The sequence below is a fragment of the Coffea arabica genome, chromosome 9e (genome assembly GCF_036785885.1).
Source record: "Coffea arabica cultivar ET-39 chromosome 9e, Coffea Arabica ET-39 HiFi, whole genome shotgun sequence".
Classification (NCBI taxonomy): domain Eukaryota; kingdom Viridiplantae; phylum Streptophyta; class Magnoliopsida; order Gentianales; family Rubiaceae; genus Coffea; species Coffea arabica.
Genome location: NC_092327.1, coordinates 4282994 through 4306864, shown reverse-complemented (window position 1 = coordinate 4306864; position 23871 = coordinate 4282994). Strand labels below are relative to the sequence as shown.

At 41.7% G+C, this 23871-nt stretch overlaps 1 protein-coding gene and 1 long non-coding RNA gene across 2 annotated transcripts; one reads left to right on the top strand and one right to left on the bottom strand.

Moving 5' to 3' along the window:
- Window positions 1-1150: 1150 nt before the first annotated feature.
- LOC113709322 (uncharacterized) lies at window positions 1151-4622 on the bottom strand. The gene is made up of 2 exons (XR_003452645.2): window positions 4261-4622; window positions 1151-2538 (listed from the first exon to the last, which is right to left on the bottom strand). It is a non-coding gene; the product is annotated as an uncharacterized lncRNA (long non-coding RNA).
- Window positions 4623-15381: 10759 nt separating this feature from the next.
- On the top strand, window positions 15382-16212 carry LOC113710075 (uncharacterized). Its single transcript, XM_027232923.1, has one exon. The coding sequence runs from the start codon at window positions 15382-15384 to the stop codon at window positions 16210-16212; it is 831 nt and encodes a 276-aa protein (XP_027088724.1).
- Window positions 16213-23871: the final 7659 nt, after the last annotated feature.

Sequence of the window (23871 nt, the reverse complement as noted above, 5' to 3'; positions counted from 1 at the left end):
GGAATAATAAGATAATCACTCTCTATTTCTCTACTCATTTCTCTAATATCTCAATTCCTATTATAGTAGCTTATTTTATTAGTTTTACAACATGTATGATATTTATTACATTTCATGCATTTTTTTCATTTTAGATTATTTCTATTTACATGATATGCCCTCTTTTTCCTTGATCCCCATGTGTGCAAATCATATTATTTGGACTTACATTTCATTTAGATAATTAGAAAAAATAGGTTAGTCCATTTGCTTGTTTAGATTAGAAGAGTCACCCTTCGAATACAAAAAATGGGCGAATATGGCTTTTTAGCCTTCGCACGCTTTTTCCCCCTCTATAAGAAGCAAAATTGTGTCACGAATTTTTGTTTTCCGTACCTGTTATGTTGCATTCTCCTCTTTTAGGTCATGTATATTTATCTATATATATGTATCATGATTGTTTTTCGAATCTCATCTTTTGCATATTCGTGACCTTTTCAAGGGATCATTCTTGGGTTTTATAATTAATGTGATTTGCACCAATTAAGTCTTGAAAAGACATTTCATCCCTCTTGATACCCTCCAGTTTTAGTTTTGCATCCATATAGGAAACATCCAAGTGTGATAAGTTAAGAGTTAGATTAGGAAAATTTTTGATAAAATTTCGCAACTAACCTTGGCTAAGTTGAAATGATGCCTTAGGTTTTAACCTATCAAACCTTTGCTTTCCTTGTCTTCAATCGTGACTTCTGAACTCATCTTTGCTCATTTTCAAAGACCTGAAGTCGTCTAAAAGGGTTTTATTTATTTTTTCCATTTAAAATATATTTTGGGTGACTTGATACACCTAAATTCGATACTAAGTGGTGACTTTCTTTTTCTAAAAATCCTTTTTAAACTATTTTTTTGGTCCAAACCGTTGCATATTCTAAGTCCCATTTAGGCCATTTTTCACTTATTTTTTAAATGAAAAACATCATTTTTTGTAAAAATCATTTTTGTCGGGAAAAATAGGGCGCAACACTTTTATTTGGTAAAAAGTCTATTATTGATTATTTTAAAGTATTTGATTGTAAATGTTTTATTTTGAATATTAAAGAACATCTTGGTAAAATTGATAAGAAATAGATGAAGGCATATTTTTGGATTATGCTAATGATAAAAGCACATATAGAATTTATAATAGGAGAACACTTATCATTGAAGAGGCTATACATGTTACATTTGGTGAATCTAGTGGTATTGTAGTACAAGAATCTTGTGAAGATGATGATTTAGATGTACAACAAGAATCTAAGAAATTAATCATTCAAGATGAGGAACAAACATCAAAGAAAAACAATTCTTCAAGAAGTAATGAATAAGAGAAGGATAATGAAACACCAAAAGATCTCTCAGAAGTATGGAAATTTGTTCAAAGTCATCCAAAGAAACTTATTATATGTGTTTCTTTAGAAAGGGTAAAAACTCGCTCCTCAAATAGATGCTTAATTGATAATTTTGCTTTACTTTCTCAATTTGAGTCTAAAAATATTGATAAAGTTTTGAAAGATGATGACTGGATTGTAATTATGCAAGAAGAATTGAATTAATTTGTTAGCAGTAAAGTATGAATTTTAGTTGAAAGACCATTAGACTACTCAATAATTAGTACTAAGTTATTTAGGAACAAATTAAATGATAAGGATGAAGTAGTTAGAAATAAAGGTAGATTGTGACGGTCTCACCTCCTTCTAGGGCGTACCCTAAAAGTTAGCGGATCGTCTGCCTGACTCTCGACAGATCTCTTTTAATTTACATTAATTTCAGAGATAACATTTTTATGTACTAAAACCATACGTTCAATTTGTTATGGCATCATGTTTAGTACAACAGTTTCCAACCGTAATATGATACAAAGGAAGTTATAAACACAATATTTACACCACAAAAGTTCTTCACACTAACTCCTTAAGATAACTCGCTCATTCCCCGACCACCAATTCCTTTAAGGAAAACAAACTAAATGGTTGAACTAAAGCTCAGTGAGGTTCAAAAGTATACAATCATAAACATTACAAAACAGTTCTTGTGTATAACCAACTAGTAGAGCAATTCAATAGAGTAAACACTCATTTAAAAGGATACAACTTCTTCTCACTCCATCATTCTTTCCCCTTATAACCTCCAAAACAATAAACAATCTCCGACATTCAATAAACAATAAACAATCCCCACTCTTCCCGGTAATACTCGAGTATACCATTCAATTGCACAAGGTAGCCAACCTAATCGACCAAGTCCTTTACTGGCTCGACTAGAGTAGCTTGCCAAGGCTTAGGGCCCAATTCGACTGATGAAACAAGGTTCACGCAGTCTACAATCGTTCATGCACAGTCAAATAACATTCATTTCAATTCAAAAGGCAGTTGCAGTGAAGTACACACCAACCTTTGCATTCACCTCGAATAATCAAGCACATTCAACAAATAACAAGTACAAGCAACTTAAGAACACTCACCTAATTCCAAATAAATCACTCTTGAGCCTCGGGTTAGCTTCCTGGCTCACAGCTACCCCCTGAGACAATTTATAACTCTAAAGTGAATATACAATTTGTAGATGATCACTTATCATTTGTTGTCTTATGATTTAAACTATTAAAGTCGAGTTTTGGCTTTAAAATACAAGATATAACATATCCAACACCCATCTTACATTTTATCTCGAAACTTAACAACTTTATCGTTTTAACCAAAGAAATATACATATTTTCCGAGTTTATAGTCTTGTAAGATGTTTAGACTAGGATTAAACCATTTTCTATTCAATATTCTAAGATTAAGGCATATGGACATTCCATTTGTTTCCTTTTTAAACTAACCAAACTCTAAGCTGTTTGTAAATTAAATTTTATTCCACTATACCAGCCCCTCAAATTCTAAAGTCTTTAAAATGCTCATGAAAACAAGATTAAGTGGTTAGAAGCCATTTCATGTATATAGCTATAACAAGTTACCTTAGAGTTTCCAAAAACATCATAGAAGGCTTAACTAGCTACCATTTCAGCCATCAAACCAAAATTCCAGCAATATACTTCAGATTTTCAACAAAACTTCATTCCTTTATTTGCTTACAGCTTTGAATACTTAATGCACTTTCAGTCCAGTATAAACCAAGACAAATAACATCTTGCTACAGCAATTTATTCAATCAAATGTTATTCACAGAATCAGCCATCATTATTTGTAGTAGTCATTAGCTCCTTCCAACAATAACAGCTTAATTCACAGCTTTTCTCCCTATTTGCTTTAATTTAACTCTACTCATGGTGCCAAACATAATTATTAAACCACAGAGCAGCCTTAGCTATTATCTATGAAGGCTTACAAAGTTGGAAATTGGAAGAAATGCTGTTCAAAAGTTGATTTCCTCCCTCTCAGCATCATAGCAGATTGCATCAGCTTTCTTTTGCCAAATTCAGCTAGAATTTTCCAAAGTTTTACTAATTTCAAAGGCACCTATCTGTTAAGTCAAGGGATTAACATATATTCCATGTGTTTATTAGTAAAAGTTTCCAGAATCAACAACAGCAAGTTACACATCTGGTTCTCATTCCCTCGACACATTATGTTCCAGCAAGTAGACAGTTGCTGAGCAATTTTTTCTTTAACAATACTCACCATTTTATCTAAAATTCAGCATGTATGTTAGAGTTAATATGTTAGGAGGTGTTTGAATTATAAGATAAGATTCTGCAACTAGGATTCCATAGAGAAAACTGGAATATTTCCATCTTTCTCCTTCGGCCGGTTTAGCAGAATCCTCCAACTGTTTCTTGCAAAAACTCACCCTCAAGTTATCAACTCTGTTTTAAATCCTCAGATAGCACCAGAGTGTGAACATATAACTTGAATTCTTAAATGAAAATGGTTCCATATTCTCAAATGGTAAGCTGCACATCCAATTCTTTCTCTCGGATGGTGCTGACAGAACTTCATCAGGTTTCATTCACAGTTCCAACTCAAAGTTCTAATTTTTCATTCTACGGCTAACCCCTTATAAACTGAAGATAAATCTGTTACATGCACTTCCTAACATTATTAACCCAAGAAATGTTAATAACAGTTGCAAATTCCAGCTTTAAGCTCAGCTTCTGCAATTTCTTTTTCTTCCCTGCAGTTTCACAACTGCTGCACGAAATTTTCTTCAGCCGGAAGCTCAATTCCTAGCTAAGTTCAACATATAGTTGGTGTTTAACCAATTATACCAAATAAACAATGAGTTGTTATAGTGTTTTACCTCTTCCTCCTAAGGTTCGATGTTGCAGGCTGCTCAAGTTTCTGTTTCAGTTCCTCAAGTCCTAACTCCAGCTTCTCCTACTTCCTTGCGGTAATCTTTCTTGTCTTTGGTTAGTTGGCCATGAAGCTAACCAAGCTTTCTCTCCCACTCTCAGCTTTTTCTCTTAGTGTTGGGTTGGAAAGAAAAGGAATTGAAGCTTTGCTTCTCCTCTCGGCCACCGTCCAAATATTTTAGCAGATGATTTCTCCTTGTTTTCTCTCGGTCACCGCTTAGACTTGGCAGATTTTGGCAGGGGATTTCTCTTTGGTTTTCTCTTAGTCACCGCCCAAATGTTTTGGCAATTGATTTGCCTAAGTCCCTCTCAGTTGTCCAGAAGCTTATCCCCCTTTTTGGGTTGCATGGTTAGTTGTTTAGTCTTTAAGGTTAAATTGGTCTTTTAGCTTTAACTTATTTGCTTACTAGGGGCTGTAGTTTTATTATTTCATGCATTGACTCCTAACTTTATTTGTTCTAATTTGTATATCCCTATAAGAATTTTTTTTTTTTACACCATTCTAGGATATTTCTAAATTCTCAATTTTATAAAATTTAATTAGATATTTAATTTAACCAATTATTTGTTATATATAATATTTCTAATAACAAAGTAAATATAATAAAATAAATGCAAAGCATACACAAAATTTTCTTGAGTTCTCACATAGATTGATAGTAAAAGCATATGCATAAGAAGAAGAAATAAACTATGATGAAACCTTTGCTCCGGTTGCTGGATTAAAGTCAATTAAAATGTTTATTGCTTATGCTTGTTTCAAGAATTTCAAGTTATTTCAAATGAATCTTAAAAATGCCTTTCTAAATAATTTTATAGATCTAGAGGTGTATGTTGAATAACTTTAAGGCATTGAGCATAAAAATTTTTTAAATCACATTTTTAAACTTTCAAAAGCTTTATACAGTTTAAACAAGCTCCTAGAGTTTGATATGAAAGATTGAGTGGTTTCTTGATTCAAAATATTTCACAAAAGGAGTTATTGATAGTTCTCATTTTACAAAATCTTGTAGCGATAATCTTTTAGTTGTACAAATATATATTTATGATATTATATTTGGTGCTATTAATAAAAGTTTATGCAAGAATTTTTCTAACGGTATGCAAAGAGAGTTTGAAATGAGCATGGTGAATGAGATGAACTTCTTCCTTGGGCTCCAAATTCACCAAACAAAAGAAGGAACGTCCATCAACCAAACAAAGTACATCAAGGAGTTGCTCAAGCGATTTAGAATGAAAAATTCGAAGCAAGTAGCACGCTAATTTGTACATCAACCAAACTTGACAAGGATAAGGAAGGTATAAAAGTAGATAAAATAAGTTATCTAGATATGATTGATAGTTTACTTTATTTAATAGCAAATGGACTGGATATTATGTTTGTCATTTTCTTATGTGCTAGATTTGAATTTTGTCCTAGAAAATCTCACTTGATAGTGGTTAAGAGAATTTTTAGCCACCTTAAAGGAACCTTAAAATATGGATTATGTTATCTTAGATCCCACAATTTTGACTTAGTAGGACATTCGGAATCCGATTTTATCGAATATAGAGTAGTAAAAAAAGTACTCGTAGTATGTATTGTTTTCTTGGTAATTGCCTAAATCCATGATTTAGTAAGAAGCAAGGTTCTATATCTTTGTCTACAGTGGAAACTGAGTACGTTATTGCTGGTGTTTATTGTACTCAATTACTTTGGATGAAACATGCTTTACTTAATTTTGATTTGTTATTTAGTTATATGTTTATTAAATGTGATGGTACTAATGCCATAAATCTTTCAGAAAATTCTATTCATTATTCTAGAACCAAACACATTGATATCTAGCATTACTCATTAGAGAATTGGTTCAAAAAGGAGAAATTTGTCTAAATTTTATTTCTTCAAATAATTGATTTGATCGATATTTTCATTATACCTCTTCCGAAAGAAAGATTTAAGTTTTAAAAAAATAAATTGGAGGATAGAAAATGATGACATTCTTTAAATGAGTTTGGCTAGGCCAATGTTGTTAAAGTTGATGACATTCTTTATATTGATCTCGTGAAGCAATTTTATGCCAATTTGAAGATAGAAAATGATCAAGTCTTTCCCATTGTTAACAATGTTCACATTACATTCAACTCCACTTGGCCTAATACATTTTTTGGCATATCAAGTAAGGGAAATACCCTTTGCGAACCTAAAACTTCCTCTTCCACTATTGATGAAGATGATTTGAAGATGTCCTTTTTTAGGAATCCTACCAAAACTGGCTTGAGATTCTTTAAAATGAATCACTTCACTCCTAGTCGTAGAGTCCTTTATCATATCATGATGTTCTTGCTCACATTAGTGGTCATAAGACGGATGTCACTCACATTGGGCTCCATCTCTTCTACGGACTTTTATGCAATATTATGATCAATTTTGGAGCATTCATGATTCAATATATGTTATTGTGCAAGGAGGATTCAATCAAAAGACTAGCCTATGGTAGAATCTTGACTAGGATATTTGAGAGGCTTGGGGCCTTTTTTGATGGTTTGGTTGGTAAGCATTCTAGTGATTGTGATTATATTGATCATGATGCATTTACAAGGGTCCACTTAGCTTACATTAGAGATAGATGGTTATTTGTGAAGTGCAAGTTTAAATCCCCCAGTTCTCCCAATTTCTTCCAACCTAACTTCATTATAATGATATGCAAGTCAAGAACCTCTTTTACATCCCGGATCTAGTGCTAGCATTTTGCTCAAGAACCCACTTCCCAAGCCAGACCTAGTACTAGCATTCATCTTCGAGAACCTTTCATGTATGTTCCTCAAAATTCTTGGGAGAGTCACCTTCTTGGAGTTCTTCAAGGGTTACCCAACAAAATTGATTCAGTCTCATTGAAGTTTGACAACATGTCCTCCGATTTCACTCAAGACTCGACAACCTTCAACAAAGGCAACAAAGGCTTGAATATTCACATGAGTTTGTCATGACTGATGAACAATTGGATAGCTTTGAAAGCTACTATCAAATGTGACTTAAAGAGGATAAGTGGCACTTTAAATCTAGACATGACTAGTTTCTAGTAATTTTCTTTTCCTTGTAAACTTGGATTCTAGTTCTTCCCAATTAGGATGTTTTTGCAACTTCATTGCTTGACCAAATCTATGTACTTAATTTGTTTATAGTCCTCGTTGGATTTATGGATGCTTGTTATTTTGAATTGTTATTGTCTAATGGATTCTCGGTTGTCCATTATTGCTTAATGGAGTCCTTGCCGGGATATTGACATGATGAATTCTTGGTTGTTGTTTGCCCTTGTCGAACAATTGGGTTGATTGATTGCTTCTTGGGATAAATGCAAAATATTAGGGGGGGATATGTCAAAATTTTTCTAATTTCCTTCACTTAGCCTAATTTCACTTGTTTTTTTTAATGCTTTCTCTTAGGGGAATCCTAGTTTTGATGATACCAAAAGGGGAAGAAATAATGATAGCTAAAGAATGATGTTTTATGTTTTGTATTTTTGTAGTCATGCTAAAATACTTGTTTTATATTTTTGTATTCATGTGCTAAAATACTTTCTGTTAATATTTACTTAAGCACACATTAATGGGGAGTTAAATAAAATCTATTTATCTGATAGCTCCTCTTCATCATCATTGGTTTGTCATCATAAAAAAGGGAGAGACTGAAGACCTTATGATCCTAAATCATTCAGTTTTAATGATTGACAAACAAATGATGAACTGTACTAATGGTTGGCTTGAGTGTTTTTAACAGTACTCATGTCAAACATACAAAAGGATGGAAGATGTATTCTACGAAAAGTGACTGGTGCACAAGAACGTTGAAAATATGAAGAAGTCGCAAGGCATGTAGGTGTCTGCATAATTAGGAGTGCCACCTTAAAAGGCAATCCATGATTGTGCGCAGTGCAGATGCCATGCAAACATCTGCATCATAAATTTACAAAGTAATGGATAGTTTTTCCTAACACATTTTTTTTAGCATTGGAGAGATTTTTGGGTCAGATTTTCAACATCTATAAACACTTTAAAGTCTAAATCATTCAAGAACTTTTGCCTATATTGAAAACAAGCTTTCTAAATGATTTTGTGTGAGAATACCCTCCCCTTGCATGCTTGTAATATTTATGAGGTTGAAAAGCAAGAGTGTTCTTTATTGTAATTGTGAACAATTCAATTGTAGTTTTTGTGACAGCCCCACCTCCCCCTAAGGCGAACCAGAGGGTTCGGCGGGCCGCCTGCCCAGCTCTCGCCGGGACTCAGTCGTTCACTACATTCCTCAAACAGATTACAAGATAAACCTCAAATATTACATCAAATTCTCCAATAAATAATTACATATCAAAAGCGAAGCGTCCATGCTTCCACTGCGCCACTCTGATCCTTGATACCAACCATTCACACGGAGAACTTTAATACAAACGTTTCCTTCGCCTCGAGCCCTGTGGAGGGGAATAAAACATTTTTGGGATGAGCTAGAAGCTCAGCGAGTAACCAATAAAATCAGTAATCAAATATATTTCACAATATTGCATTTCGATCCTTTCGATGATGTCATGATTCAAAGAACAAATGTCCGTTTATTGCTCTCGTGAGCCAGTGAAGTCATAGCACTTGAACACCCAACGCTCAAATAGAACATTTAACATTAACATTAACATTAAGAGGGAGCCCTTTTTGAGCTTCGGAGCCATTTGCTCCAAGTAAACAGAGGTGGAGACGTTGGTGTCCAGCACAAGACTCCCCAAGATCTCATTGAAGCCAAAATCATATCATGAATTCACATACAAGCACGCATGAGATGCAGTCGAGTAAATAATGCAAGAAACATTTCACAAGTACTTTGGAAATAGTTTAGGGTCACTCACCTCCATGGCTCAGGAACCATCCATCATATATCATTGCCTTGCTCAAATCCAAGTCTTAGTTCACAAACTCAATGCAAACAAGTCCTTTCAAAATTCGGACAGCACTTCCTCTTATCTTTCTTTACTTTTCCAGCCATCAAGGCTTCATGATTTTTCTCATTCAAACCCAAAGGTACACACACAACAACAAGTTCATCTAATAGCCATTCAGCAAGCTCCAAGTAGCACTAGTACAAGTCAAGCTAGGGAAAAGTCCGGAAATGAAAGTTAAGCTCAAAACCAGAAAAATAGCTTTTGACATCCTTTTGCGGTAATGGCACCAAAGGCACTACGATTGTCGGATGAAGGTACAAGATACACCGTTTCGAAACTAAGAGATAGGGCTACAATATTACAGAAGGTCACTCAACCCAGTTTCGAGTGTAACTAGGTCAAAAATGCAAGATACTATACCAGAATCACAAAAACAGATTCACAGAACGCATTCTAGCGGAAACATCATAAATCAGGCTATCCAAGTCCAAATCCAGAAATTCCAAAACCATCTGAAAGCTAAGAAACAGGGCTACATTTCATCAGAATACCTCAACAACCAATTCGGAAGCATTCTCAACCAAAATAACCCATTACAGACGCACTTCTCAATTTCGGGTAAAACCAGAACAGCAATAGTAATTTCGACTTTTCTCATTCTACAGTACTACGATTGACCTGAAATTTTGTAGGCACCTCTAAAATGTCATTCCCTACAACTTTCATGTTTTAATCCAAGGCCAATTCGGCCTATATCTATGAGCTAAAAATTCGGACAGAATGAAGAACATTGAAACCTAGTTTTCCACTTTTCCTTCCAAAACAGAAATTGATTGTAATTAATCACTTTTTCCACCTCCTAGAGTCATTAAACATCATTTCCAATCATCATACATGACCCCATAATCATATCCATATGAAAACAGAAAAATCCCCAAAAATTATAAAACTTCACCAATTCAACCAAAATCAAGATATAATCCATAAAAGTGCATCTTATACCACCACCAATCATGAATTGAACATCAATTAAGGGAGGAGAGTGGTTCTTCACAACTCACCTTAGCCATACAAGAGATAGAGCAACAAATCACCTTAGCTTTCCAAACAACTCCACAAAACACCTCAAGACCACTTAGCAAAGAGATTTTATGGAATGATTTGGAGTTATATTGGTTGGATTTGAAGATTGAGCAAGAAATAGAAGGAAGAAATTGAGAGCTTTTCTTTCTTTCTTGAGCAAGAACATTCGGCCAAGAAGCTTGCAAAATGAAGAGATTTTTGGCCAATTTTAATTAAATGGTAAAGTTATGAATAGTAGTCAAACCCAAGACTTAATCTTATGGTGACACTTGTCACCTTTAGGTTTAAAACTTATCTTTTTGTCTCTCCAATACAAATATCTTAACACTTTGTAAAATAATATCACTTAATACAAAATTCCAACAAGTTGTCAAAAATATAATGCATTTACCGCACTTGCGGGTCCCACGTTCAAAATACGCTCTTAATTTCTCAAAAACTAACCGATACTAGAAAAATCATTTTAAAACTATCTTTGCTCATAAACTTTATCTGGGAAATTTTTCCAATAAAGAAAATGTAGAAAAGGCGGGCGATTAAATAAAATAAACCCTAGAAAATTAGAAAATTTTCGGGTTCTCACACTCATACTTTTCGGGGCGTCACAGTTTTAAAAGGTTAGCTTGAGTTGTAAAACCTTTTGACTCAAGAAGAGAGTGACTAGTGTGAGTACATAGTGAGTGTTTTTTTTGTAGAAGTTGGTACTACTTCACCAATATTTGAAGTACTTTGTGGATGAACTCCAAACTTGGTGAAGTTTGGGAGTGGATGTAGGTATCAAAGAGGATATCGAACCACTATAAATCAGTTTGAACTTCTTTTTTACTTTATTGCTTTCTTTTGTTTGCTCAATTGTGTGATTTAATTATTTCATCTTTATTGCTTTCTATTTGCTTAAATATGTCATCACTTGGGTTAATTTGGCTATTGAAAAATAGAGTGAAAGTTTGCCACTATTTGTTTTGATTTTTATCAACATAATTTACTCCCTTTTCTTAGGTTGGTTTGGACCTTACAGTATTTAATGTTCATTAAAAAGAATACGCTCATAATAAGAAATTTTTATTACTTTAATCTAATATTCGTTCTTCCTTTCTTTTTTTTGTTTCTTTTTTCCTTTTCTATTTCTTTCATTTCTATTTTTTTGCCAAAACTCCCACATATCTGCATCCATTATGTTAAATAATTGATTTTAGTTGATTTTTTAATCTCAATTTTGTCTGACTTGTCACTTAGTATTTTTGTCTCTGACTTGTGCAAAAAAACCTTGTAATTTTATAATATGACAATCCAACTTGCATTATAGCATAGTTATAAAATCCGGCCGACCCAGTGGTCGAACCAATCAACCTGATGAACCAATCATAGGATCGGGATGGGTTGCTAATTAAACCAGTTATGCAACAGACCTGACGATTCAACAGATGAATCGGAAAGAACCTTCGGTTGAACCACCAACTTAAAATTTTTATTATTTTTATAATTAAAAATATATTATTATATTATATAATATAAATATAGTGCAACTTGCGATTGAATCGGTGACCTGATGACTCGATCACCTCTCCAGTTGAGTTTCGGACGGGGTTTGATAACTATGCATTAAGGTTTATATGGTTAGCATCATAGATAAATTTGAGTACTTTACATTGAACAAGAAGCATAGTAAATTTTTTGTGAGTGTTGGAGGCTTGGAGCTAGACAAGAGCATAGGTTGGAAATGCAAGACCTTTTCAGAATTGTCTAGTGTAGGAGACTAAACAAAGGTCTTGTAAAACCAGGCAGTTGGCAATCAAAGATTAGGAAGTGTGAAAGAAGGTGATTTTCACACTATATACATAATTTCATTTTCTTTTCTAGTATAACCAAAAGAATTTTGAGCCAGTGTCAACCTCGTTGGGTCAATTTTGGAGTTTAAATAGAAAATGAGCAAGTTTGACATAACTTTGTGAGGAGCTTTCTACAATTATCATAAATTTCAAAGGTAGTTTGTGAAGTTTTCCTTAACACAAATTACACATTTCAAATTGTAAATGGCAAGTGGGAGAAGTGATGGGTCCAAATAGGATTGAAGAATAAGGTCCTAATACCCAAGCATTTTTTTTTTTGGTAAATGGAAGTTTTAAATTTAGGATCTCCTACTTATAATTCTCCCCCTATACCCAGGCAATCTCATATTAGTCATGAGACCAATATCGACTAGATCAAATATGGGTTAGTTCCATTTTGATATTGGCCACATACTTAACAAATTTCAAGTTACTTTTTTGTTTGTAGGCCCCTTTTCTTGTAAATTGAAATTTCTCCAATTTTTCTTTTTCTTTTTTTTTTGGCTTGGTTTTTATTTTACTTTTGTTTATTTTGTAAAAGCTCTATTTCTCTTTATTCATCATCCAACAAAATTTTGTTCATTATTTTTCTCGTCTTGTTGAACACATTACGCTGATACAAAAATTTTGATTTGAAAAGCTAATATAAGAAAACCATGCCGAGGTAAAAAAAGGAGAAAAATTTATAATCAACAAAAAATGTATGCTACTAGTCCGCTCTACTACTATAATTTTCCGTTCTTAGTCGAAATATTAGTTGGTAGTTGAGGATGCTCACCTCGGCCACCCCGCATGTCCGAGGTGAACCCACCTCGTCCCTCATCGGAGCTCATCCGTGTCTTGGGCATATCCCCTGAGCTCGGCCGAATCCCTAGTCTACCGTGTAGGTGACCTCGGCACCTCCACCTCAGCTGCACGCTGATGATGTCAAGCCACCTGACATCACCCGGGACCAGTGCTTTATCTGAAAAGCGCTGGAGGCACTTAATGGCACCTGCACAATACTCTCCGTCATCGTACCCAGAAGGCTACAGTGTCAGAGTCAGGCCTCCTGACAGGGAACAGAGCCGTAATGTCAGGACATGGGTCCCACCAGCATGAACCCTCCGTCCTGACCTCCACTCTCACTCTATAAATACCCCTCCTGTACATTTCGCAAGTAAGCACACTGTTCATTTGACAATACTATTATTCCTCTCGTTCTCATACTAACTTGATCGTCGGAGTGATCCCAGGGGAGAAGCCCCGCTATTCACTTCGGACAAGAGGATACACCTCACCTCACTTAAGAGAGGACTGATTCAGGTCGGTCTAGTTACCCACCAAAAATCACCTCTTCAATTGGCGCCGTCTGTGGGAACGAGATTACTGCTAAAATGAGATCCACGCGCTCCAGAAGTGGAAGAGTCCCCTCGACTGGGGCTGGGCAAACATCGGGAGCCCAGCAAGATCGTATTTCCGAAGAACAAGGGTCCCCAAGGACCCAGCCCAATAACGAAGACGCCATCGCCAAGATGGCCGAGTTCGTGGCTGATAATCCGAACATCTTCGAAGAATTGGGGAGGTACTTCAAGAGGCAGGGGAAGGAAAAAGCTGAATCCTCCAAGAGGAGACCGACGAAGTCCCCTGAAGTGCCTTCCGGCGAAGACTCCGATGAGGGGCACCTCTCTCGGAGCACTTCCAGACGCGCCTCTTCCAAGGCGACCTCTAAAATTGCCTCCATTTCCCAGGCATTTTTTCGGGGTCTTCTGGGAAAACGAGCTGAGGACCCACCTCGGCGTCCCGAAGGTTTAGCAGCCGAATATCTGAGGGCACCGCCCTTCACGGATGACATCAATGGGGAGATGGTCCCCCCAAATTTCAACTTCCCACCCTACGTTCCTACGATGGCCGAGGTGACCCCGAGGATCACCTCCGCGCCTTCCTTTTTGCATTTCGGCTCTACTGCGTCCCCGACGCAGTAATTTGCCGAGCTTTCCCCATCTTCCTACAGGGGACGGCCCGAAAGTGGTTCTGGGGCCTAGAACCGAGGAGTATTTCCTCGTTAGACGAGTTGATAGATCGGTTCATCCACCGCTTTGTATCGTCTCGCCCAATTACGAAGATTTCAACCTACCTCTTGAACCTGCAGCAAGCCCCCGGCGAGTCACTGCGTTCCTACGTGCAGAGGTTCAATGAGGAGAACGTGCAGATACCTGATCAGCATGAGCAGGTAACCATAGCTGTCTTCACTAATGGGCTGATCGCGGGAATCTTCAATACGGAGATACACCGGGATTACTCCCGCACACTTCGGGAACTCTGGGATCGAGTAGATCAGGGAATCCGAAGTGAAGATTTAAACCGCATGAAGCGAGAGGCTCAAGCCGCTCGTACCGGGCAAGATTCCCGGAGGAAAAAGGATGCCGGCCGGGCCGAACAAGGCCCCAGCGGATCGTCGAGTCAGTTCCGAGACCGCCGAAGTGTTTTCGACCGAATCGTAAAAGGAAGGTCGTCCACCTCGGACGCCGAGCTTACACCACTCAATTCCAGCCGGACCCATGTCCTGGCTGTAATGAGGCAGAATCACCTCGGCCGAAACCCTCCTGAAATTCCGGGGAGGAGAGAAAAGAGGAACTCAAACCTCTATTGTGCCTACCACCGGGATGTTGGACACGAGACTGAAGATTGCAATGATCTGAAGCGGGAGATCGAGAATTTGATCCGGCAGGGGTACCTGAAGCAATTCGTCCGCAAGGATGGAGGCTTCAACCGAAGCGTCTTCCACTGGGAGAACCGGGGCCCCCGCCGAAAGGACAGGCGGAACACGAACATGCATTGCCGAGGTCCCGAGGATCGTAGGGAGGACAAGCAGCCTCCACGCGACGGATCACCGGGCTATGGCCCCAACATCGCCGAGGTGATCAACACGATCACGGGAGGACCAACGGGAGGAGACAGCCAGAACTCCCGGAAGCGGACCTACCGCCAGGCCAGGATGGAGGTGGCCGAGCCGAGCTCTCGGTTGTCCGAGGTCATCACCTATGGTCCCACTGACCCCGTCCCCGCCGCTTCCAGCAACCACGAATCCCTCGTGATCGAGATCCTTACCAACAACTAAATAGTCAAAAAGGTCTATGTTGACCCCGGAAGCTCGGTAGACGTCTTGTACTACCGAACCTTCGAGAGTTTGAAACTGACCAGGGAGCAGGTCACTCCGGTCAGGACTCCCCTCGTTGGATTCGGGGGACACGTGGTCCACCCCGAGGGTATGGTGTCCCTGATGGTGACCATCGGGCGTCATCCCCGCTGCCGGACTATACCCGTCAACTTCGCGGTGGTCAAGGCAGATTCTCCATACAATATGTTGATAGGTCGACCCACGCTCAATGCCTTGAGGGCCGTGTACTCTACCTATCACCTGAGTTTCAAATTCCCGACACCAGCGGGGGTGGCCGAGGTGAGCAGCGACGTGAGTACGGCCCGCGAATGCTACCTTGCCACCATCCAAGCCGCAGTCACTCCCCGGACTGCGTCGAAGGCCGAAGAGAAGAGGCCGGCCGTCCTCTCCATAAACTGCATCGATCCTCAGAAGGCGGGAAAGCCCGGCAGGCTGGAATCCGGGGATGAGGTGGAGCAGGTAGTCTTGGACGAGATGAGACCTGACCAAGTGGTCCAAGTGGGAGCTGGACTCCCTTCGTCTCTGAAGGAAGAGATGATTCACTTAATAAAGGACCACCGAGACATCTTCGCGTCGTCCGCCGATGAAGTGGTCGGGGTGCCATCTGAGCTCATGATTCACCAGCTCAACGTTAACCCACAGGCCCGTCCTGTGAAGCAGAAGCGTAGGCACTTCGGCCCCGAACGCAGCAAGGCCGTATCTGACGAGGTGGACAAGCTCTTGTCTGCCAGGATGATCCATGAGGTTCAGTACCCCACCTGGCTGTCCAACCCTGTTATGATCAAAAAGGATACCGGTGGATGGAGGATGTGCGTCGACTTCACCGACCTTAACAAGGCCTGCCCCAAAGATTGCTACCCTTTGCCGAGGATAGACGCCTCGTCGACTCGGCAATGGGACATGAGATCCTCTGCTTCCTAAATGCCTTCAAAGGCTACCACCAAATAGGAATGAGTGAGGAGGACCAAGAGAATACTGCGTTCTACACCGACCAAGGTGTATACTGCTATACCACCATGCCGTTCGGGTTAAAAAACGTCGGGGCGACCTATCAACGGTTGATCAACCGCCTCTTCAAAGATCAGATCGGCCGAAATGTGGAAGCCTATGTGGACGACATTCTCGTCAAAAGTTTAACCACTTCGGCCTTCTTGTCGGATGTGAGGGAGGTCTTCGGCGTCCTCCGCGACTCGAGGATGAAGTTAAACCTCACGAAGTGCGTCTTCGGCGTCACCTCAGGAAAGTTCCTGGGGTATTTGGTTTCCCACCGGGGAATCGAGGCCAACCCCGACAAAGTCAAGGCCATACAGGACATGTCCCCACCTCGGAACCTCCGAGAAGTCCAGAGGCTGAATGGACGCCTGGCTGCTCTGAACCGCTTCTTATCTCAGTCCGCGGAGAAAGCTTTGCCCTTCTTCAAGGTACTTAAGAAAGCTGATCAGTTCGCCTGGACTGAAGAATGCCAGGCTGCCTTCGACAAATGAAAACAATATTTGCACCACCTACCCACCCTCGCTTCACCTCGGCCCGAGGAGAAGCTGTACCTCTACCTCTCCGCAGCGGACGAGGCTGTCAGCGCTGTACTCATCCGGGATGAGGGCACTCAAGTGCCAGTCTACTATGTCAGCCAAGCTCTCCGTGGGCCGGAGACTCGATACACTCAAGTGGAGAAACTTGTGCTAGGACTAGTCCACGCCGCCCGTCGGCTGAAACCCTATTTCTTAGCTCATCCCATTTCCGTCTGGACCGACTAGCCTCTCCGACAGATACTGGTGCGGCCCGAGGCCTCCGGGCGCCTTACCAAGTGGGCCGTTGAGTTGGGGGAGTACGACCTGTCGTATGAGCCGCGCACCGCCATAAAAGCTCAAGCCTTAGCCGACTTCTTGGCCGAGCTCACATTCACGGAAGGTCGAGAGTCCACTTCCGCCATAGCCAAAGTGTCCACCCCACACCTGTGGATGTTGTATGTGGACGGATCCTCTAATGGGGATGGAAGTGGAGCAGGACTGCTCCTAGAGGGCCCCCAGGGAGAAGTGTGCTCGTATGCCCTCCGCTTTGACTTCCCGGCCACCAACAATGAAGCAGAATATGAGGCCTTAATCGCGGGACTCCAGCTAGCCCGCAGGCTTGGTGCACAACGGATCCACGTCCGCAGCGACTCCCAACTCGTAGTCTGCCAGGTCCTTGGTAAGTATGAGGCCAAGGATGAAACCATGCAACGGTATCTATCCAAAGTCCATCAACTCATCGCATACTTCGAATCTTTCGAAATCCAAAGAATCCCTCGCTCCCAGAATAGGCGGGCCAATGCCTTATCCCGGTTGGCTTCCACCTCATTTTCTGACCTCAACAAGACCGTTTTGGTGGAAGTGTTGAGCGAGCCGGGATACATGGAAGAGGTGGCCTGCCTTGTAAACACGGGAGATACATGGATGAGTCCATTCATCCTCTTCTTAGGGCAGGGAATCCTCCCCGAGGACCGAGCCGAGGCGAGAAAGGTACAACGCAAATCTGCTCGGTACGCGCTCCGCGATGGAGAACTTTATAAACGCTCATAACTTGGCCCGTGGTTGAGGTGCGTTACACCAGAGGCAGGACACCAGGTCCTCCATGAGATACACGAAGGCCTATGTGGGGCTCACATCGGCCACAGGATGTTAGCCAGGAAGACCTTACTTCTTGGGTACTTCTGGCCTTCCGTTCGACAAGATGCTCAAAATCTTGTTCTCAACTGCCCATCCTGTCAAGTCCACGCCCCTGAGCTTCACCAACCCTCGAACTTCATGGTTCCAATCACCTCACCCTGGCCGTTTGAGCAATGGGGGACAGACATCATCGGTCCTTTCCCTAAAGCGGTCGGGGGCTATACCTTTCTGGTGACCGCTGTGGACTACTTCACTAAGTGGGTCGAGGCCGAGCCTCTGCGGACCATCTCAGGGCTGGCCATTCAAAAATTCTTTTGGAAATGCATTATCTGCCGCTTCGGCATACCTCAGATCATCATCTCGGACAATGGAAGACAGTTCGCCGAGAACCCATTTAAGACTTGGTGCGAGAACCTCAGCATCAAACAACATTTCACATCGGTAGGCCACCCTCAGGCCAATGGTCAGGCAGAAAATTTCAACCGAACTCTCTTGCATGGCCTCAAGACCCGACTACACCGAGCTGGATCATCTTGGGTGGAGGAACTCCCCAGTGTTCTGTGGTCATATCGGACCACGCCGAGGTCATCCACGCAAGAGACCCCCTTCTCCTTGACCTATGGAGCCGAGGCTGTCATCCCTGCTGAGCTCCTCACACCCAGTCCTCGACTAACAGCCTATGTAGCCGAGATGAACAGAGAAGAGAGGTAGTTAGATCTCGACCTCATCGACGAGAAAAGAGACCTCGCCTCAGCTCGGATAGCGTCCTACAAGAACACCCTGACCCACTACTATAATGTCCGCGTCAAGCATCGGCGATTCCTGCCAGGAGACTTTGTGCTTAGAAAAAACTCGGTCAGCCGAGCTGAACCGCAAGGGAAATTGGGCCCGAAATGGGAAGGCCCTTACCGAGTTGTGGAATCTAGTCTAAATGGGTATTGCAAATTGAGCTACCGAGATGGCTCTTTAGTGCCGAGGACTTGGCACGCTGAGAATCTCAGGCTGTATTATGCTTGAAAATTTTACTAAGTTATCACTTCAGCTGCTTTGTTATTTTTCAATATGATTGTGCCACACATCTGTTATTAAAAAATAAGGGGGACAAACAGGTGACGAAGCAACCATGAAATTAAAAGAGCCGAACTGAGAAGAAAATATTTCATTTAACGAAGAAGAGGCATTACAAAAAGAAGATAAGGACCGAGGTCAGGAGCACTGCTAAGCATCTCCCACCTCGGTTTTACATTTAGATCCCAATGAGCTAGGCCTCCACTTCGGCTCCCCCTAGGCCAGTTGCCTCCGCGGCTTCTCCCCCGCCGGGGTGAGTATCTTCTCCACCTCCTCCTTGCTCTTTGGCAGCCTCCTCGCCGACGTCACCCCCAGTGTCTCTCCTCCTTCCTCCTCGAACACTTCATCGAGCTCGGACAGCCACTTGTTGAACTCGTCCTGGACCTCGGCCAAGTTTCTTCCAGCCTGAATGCCATCGGCCATCTGATCGCACAGTTCCTTGGAGTCTTCGTTATAATTGGCACTATTCTTCAAAGACTCCAAGGCTTCGGAGGAGAGGTGAGCCGCGACCTCATCGATAGCCGACGTGAAGCCAAGCATGAAGCTCGGCCTCGTCAGTTGGCCGAGATCCCCAAGGAAGGTCTCGGACCTCCGGAAATCCTCAACAGCCGAGGTCCTTGCACTCTCGAGGGCCTGCTCATGGGTCTTCTTCGCCTCCTCCGACCTCTTCTGCTCTTTCTTATGAACTCCAAGTCCCTCGGCAAGGTGGACTGTATCACCAGGTCTTGTGCAACCCGAGGGTGACTGCATCGGTCATTGACCATGAGCGACCAGTCCGGACACCAATGCTCGCCGGGGTGAGATTTATCTTTCCCAGAAAACACTGGGGGGCTTTGGTAACGGTTCCATAGTGAAGACGCCGTCACCGCGTTGACCGGAGACTTCAACTGTTTACCTCGGCCATGTGGAGGTGGAAGTGTCGTGGTCACCCCTAATGGCACCCCTTCTGGCACCGAAGAGGTGGACCCTGCGGCCGCAGCAGCCGAGCTGCTTTGTGCTGCCGTGGTGGGGGTGGTCTTCTCTACCGAGGTCTTGGAAGACAGCCCTTGGGACTTCTTTTTGGGCGGAGGCGCCGAAGTCTCCCCCGAGATCTTTCTCTTCGACCTCTTGGCCACCTCGGCCGAGCTCGATGTGATGATGTCGGACAGTTTAGTCACTGCACAAGAAACAAATATTATCATATGCCTTAGCCGAAGTGAAAGCAAAGCTATGAAAGAAAATTACAAGGTATCTTAAGTTTAGTGGAAGTGAAGGGAGTCCTGTCAGGAGGGATCAAAACTCGGCTAATTCCCCCATCGACCAGCACGGCCTTGGGGTGGTCCCAGCTGAAGATCCGAAGTCCGGACCCCATCAATTTCTGGAAGGACTCTTCCTCATGATCCCCCGCGGAAGGGTCGGCTTTCGATTTGATGGGCCTCCACCAAAAACCCCGTGGGAAGTCCACGGCCGAGACGAAAATGAAGTCACTCTTCCAATTCTTTATTGAAGAGGGGGCGCCGATGACTAGCTTCGGGATGGTTTTATTCCGGTTGCAGAAATAGAACCATCCCTTATCTGTCCCATATGCCTTGAGGGTGTAACATCGGCGGAAGAGGTCCACGGTCGGGGTCACTTCTTGATGTCGGCACAGCATCTCGAAACCTACGAGAATGCGGACCGCGTTTGGGACGAGCTGGGTGATTCTTACGCCGAAGTGACGGAGCACGTCTCGGAAAAACCTTGACGTCGGCATCCTCAGCCCGGCCTCCAACTGTTGAAGATAGATGGCCACAGTGCCCATGGGGGGCTTCTCGGCCGAATCGTTTGGCCCGGGCGATGTGATGAGATACCCCGGCCTGAAGGGATATTTTCTTATCACCTTCCCGACCCTGTCTCTTCCCACGCGGCTCCTAAACATCGGCATCTTGCCGAAGTTAAGGTTGACAGCGTCCCTTGGGGCAACTGGCTCCAGCACTTCCTCGTCATGGGGAATTGCAGTTCTGAGATCGGTATCGTATTCGACATCGGAACCGCCCTCGCTCATCTCTGATGACTCTGACCCCGATGCTGACCTGACCACTTCCTCCTCGGCTGATTCTCCCACTTCGGTAGGCGTCGACCCTGAAGGACTGGACGAAATCGCCTCTTCCAAGGGATCTGACCCCTCCTCGGCCTGATAGCTCGGCTTAACGGTTTCCTTGTGGGTTTTAGCTGTTTTGGCCATATGTGAAAGATGAGATGAAAAGAAAAATACTTACTATCGACTAAGGAATCGGAAGAAGTGGATGACTTCGGCTGTGATCTCGGCTGGCAGGACTGACCTCGGCAACGCTCAAGAATTTTGCAAGTCGCAGGCAAAGAAAGAAAGTGATGGGTCATATGGTGAAAAGGACCCCCTATTTATAAGGGTTTGGGGGGAATCCGAAGAGGCGGCAAGAATGCGAAAAGACGGCCACGTTCGAATTCAAAACGCCGTGCCTCCCTCTCTCCTCATTAATGTCCCGTCCTTTCGACTGACACCCTCTGCAGGAAACGTCCCACTACTTCACGACGCGACGGTTACCAGTGACCACGTCCTGTCAACTGACTCGCCCACGTGTCTCGTCCCCGCATCTTCCGGAGCAGTTTCGGGACCCCGACTCTTTACGATTTCGGCACAAGGAAGCCTCGGTACCTCCCTAGCCCGGAGCTCCCGAGGCTCGGGGGGCTTATTAAGGATGCTCACCTCGGCCACCCCGCATGTCCGAGGTGAACCCACCTCGTCCCTCATCGGAGCTCATCCGTGTCTTGGGCATATCCCCTGAGCTCGGCCGAATCCCTAGTCTACCGTGTAGGTGACCTCGACACCTCCACCTCAGCTGCACGCTGATGATGTCAAGCCACCTGACATCACCCGGGACCAGTGTTTTATCTGAAAAGCGCTGGAGGCACTTAATGGCACCTGCACAATACTCTCCGTCATCGTACCCAGAAGGCTACAGTGTCAGAGTCAGGCCTCCTGACAGGGAACAGAGCCGTAATGTCAGGACATAGGTCCCACCAGCATGAACCCTCCGTCCTGACCTCCACTCCCACTCTATAAATACCCCTCCTGTACATTTCGCAAGTAAGCACACTGTTCATTTGACAATACTATTATTCATCTCGTTCTCATACTAACTTGATCGTCGAAGTGATCCCAGGGGAGAAGCCCCGCCATTCACTTCGGACAAGAGGATACACCTCACCTCACTTAAGAGAGGACTGATTCAGGTCGGTCTAGTTACCCACCAAAAATCACCTCTTCAGTAGTTAACGTCGAGAAAGTAATGTATTCATTATTAATTATTCACTGATTAGAAACTAAAAGTGAAGAAAAAAATGAAAACTATTGGCATCATTTTCATTTTTTGAGTATTGCACGTGCAAGTCCTTGTCAAGCCAACATGCTCCAAATTGCAAAGATTTTTAGCACCTTATCTTTTTTTCATTTCTTGCAGGGAATGATCAAAGCTAATTACAAATCTTTACATAAAATGGATGATGACAGACCGCTTGGTCCCCCCAAAAAATTAAAAAGCAACTAAAAAAATGAAAATCTTCTTAATCATTATTATGGATCCCAATAGGCTCCAAAGTAATGCCCAAATATTACTATTTTTTGTTAAATATTTTGAAATTAATATCATTTGAGACCAAATTCAACCCTTAAACTCATCCTGAGCAAAGTCCCTTTTAGTATAAATCGCCTATTGAAATATGGGATTCAAATACAATCAAATTACTTAAGGTCTAGTCTTGTTGCTGGTAATGTATAATTTTCCACATGAATTGCCATCTTTCAATTCAGTGACTCATTGAAATGACTTTCCCTCGTGTGTGCAGCTGCGTCACTACAAGTCGCTGATGTGACCACGCTCATGTCTTAGTAGTAGTTTTAAATAGACTTTGATACTTTTGAGTCGATCCACTAATGTTAAAGAAGTACAAGTTTTTTTTTTTTTTTGTCCAACGTTAAAGAAGTACAAGTGGGAACAAAAAAATTGACACTTAGCCAATCCAGCCTTTTGGGTCTACTTAAATGCAGTGGAAAAATTCTTGTACTTCACCTTAGCTCTAGCATACCTTCTTAAAACAATTAAGGTGAGATTAATCCGGATTTGGCTCGAGGAGTGCCGGTAGAGTCCGACTCTTATTCGGGGGTGAAAGTTTGGATCAGAACTTTTTAAGGTGCCACATGCAGGAGTTGAACTTGCGACCTGCCGTTAGCATTACCAACTTGCTTATCACTTGCCTAAACTCATGGTTAATTAGTACTACTTTTTACTTTCTCAATTCATCTAATTTAGAAACAAAAGATAGACAACTACATTTCCTACATCTTGATTGGGCTTATGGTGGCATTCTTATACTCGTTTGTAGATTAAAAAAAATCTTTATACTAAAATCTAAGATACCAAGATTTGAATTTTTTTTCCAAATATTATTATACTTTTATCATAAACACAATTGTCAACTATTTTTATATAATTCTAACTATTTTTTTATTTCATACATATCACGTGATAAAAAGTGCTATAATATTAGGTTAAATAATTTATACAAATAATTTCCTTTTTTATCATAAATAATTTCGTATTCAAGCATACACAATGATTCATAATGTATGCAAATCTGATTTCGTCTTTTTGCGTATAAAGTGCGAAGTGCTTCATTTTGGTCATTGCAAAAAAAAAAAAGAAAGAAAAAACCCATTGGCTAAAAGCCTTGTACCTTGTTCTTGTCCAGTGGTACAAAGACCAAAGTAACGGACTTAGACAAAATCATCAGTCAATGCAAAGAAAACGGGAAATTTAATACTATAAAATGTCTTTAAACCAAGGCTTGAAAGCCACCCGCGTGTCAAAGT

Coding starts and splice junctions, on each gene's coding strand:
- LOC113710075 (XM_027232923.1), top strand. CDS start 15,382: ATGGTGTCCCTGATGGTGACCATCGGGCGTCATCCCCGCTGCCGGACT.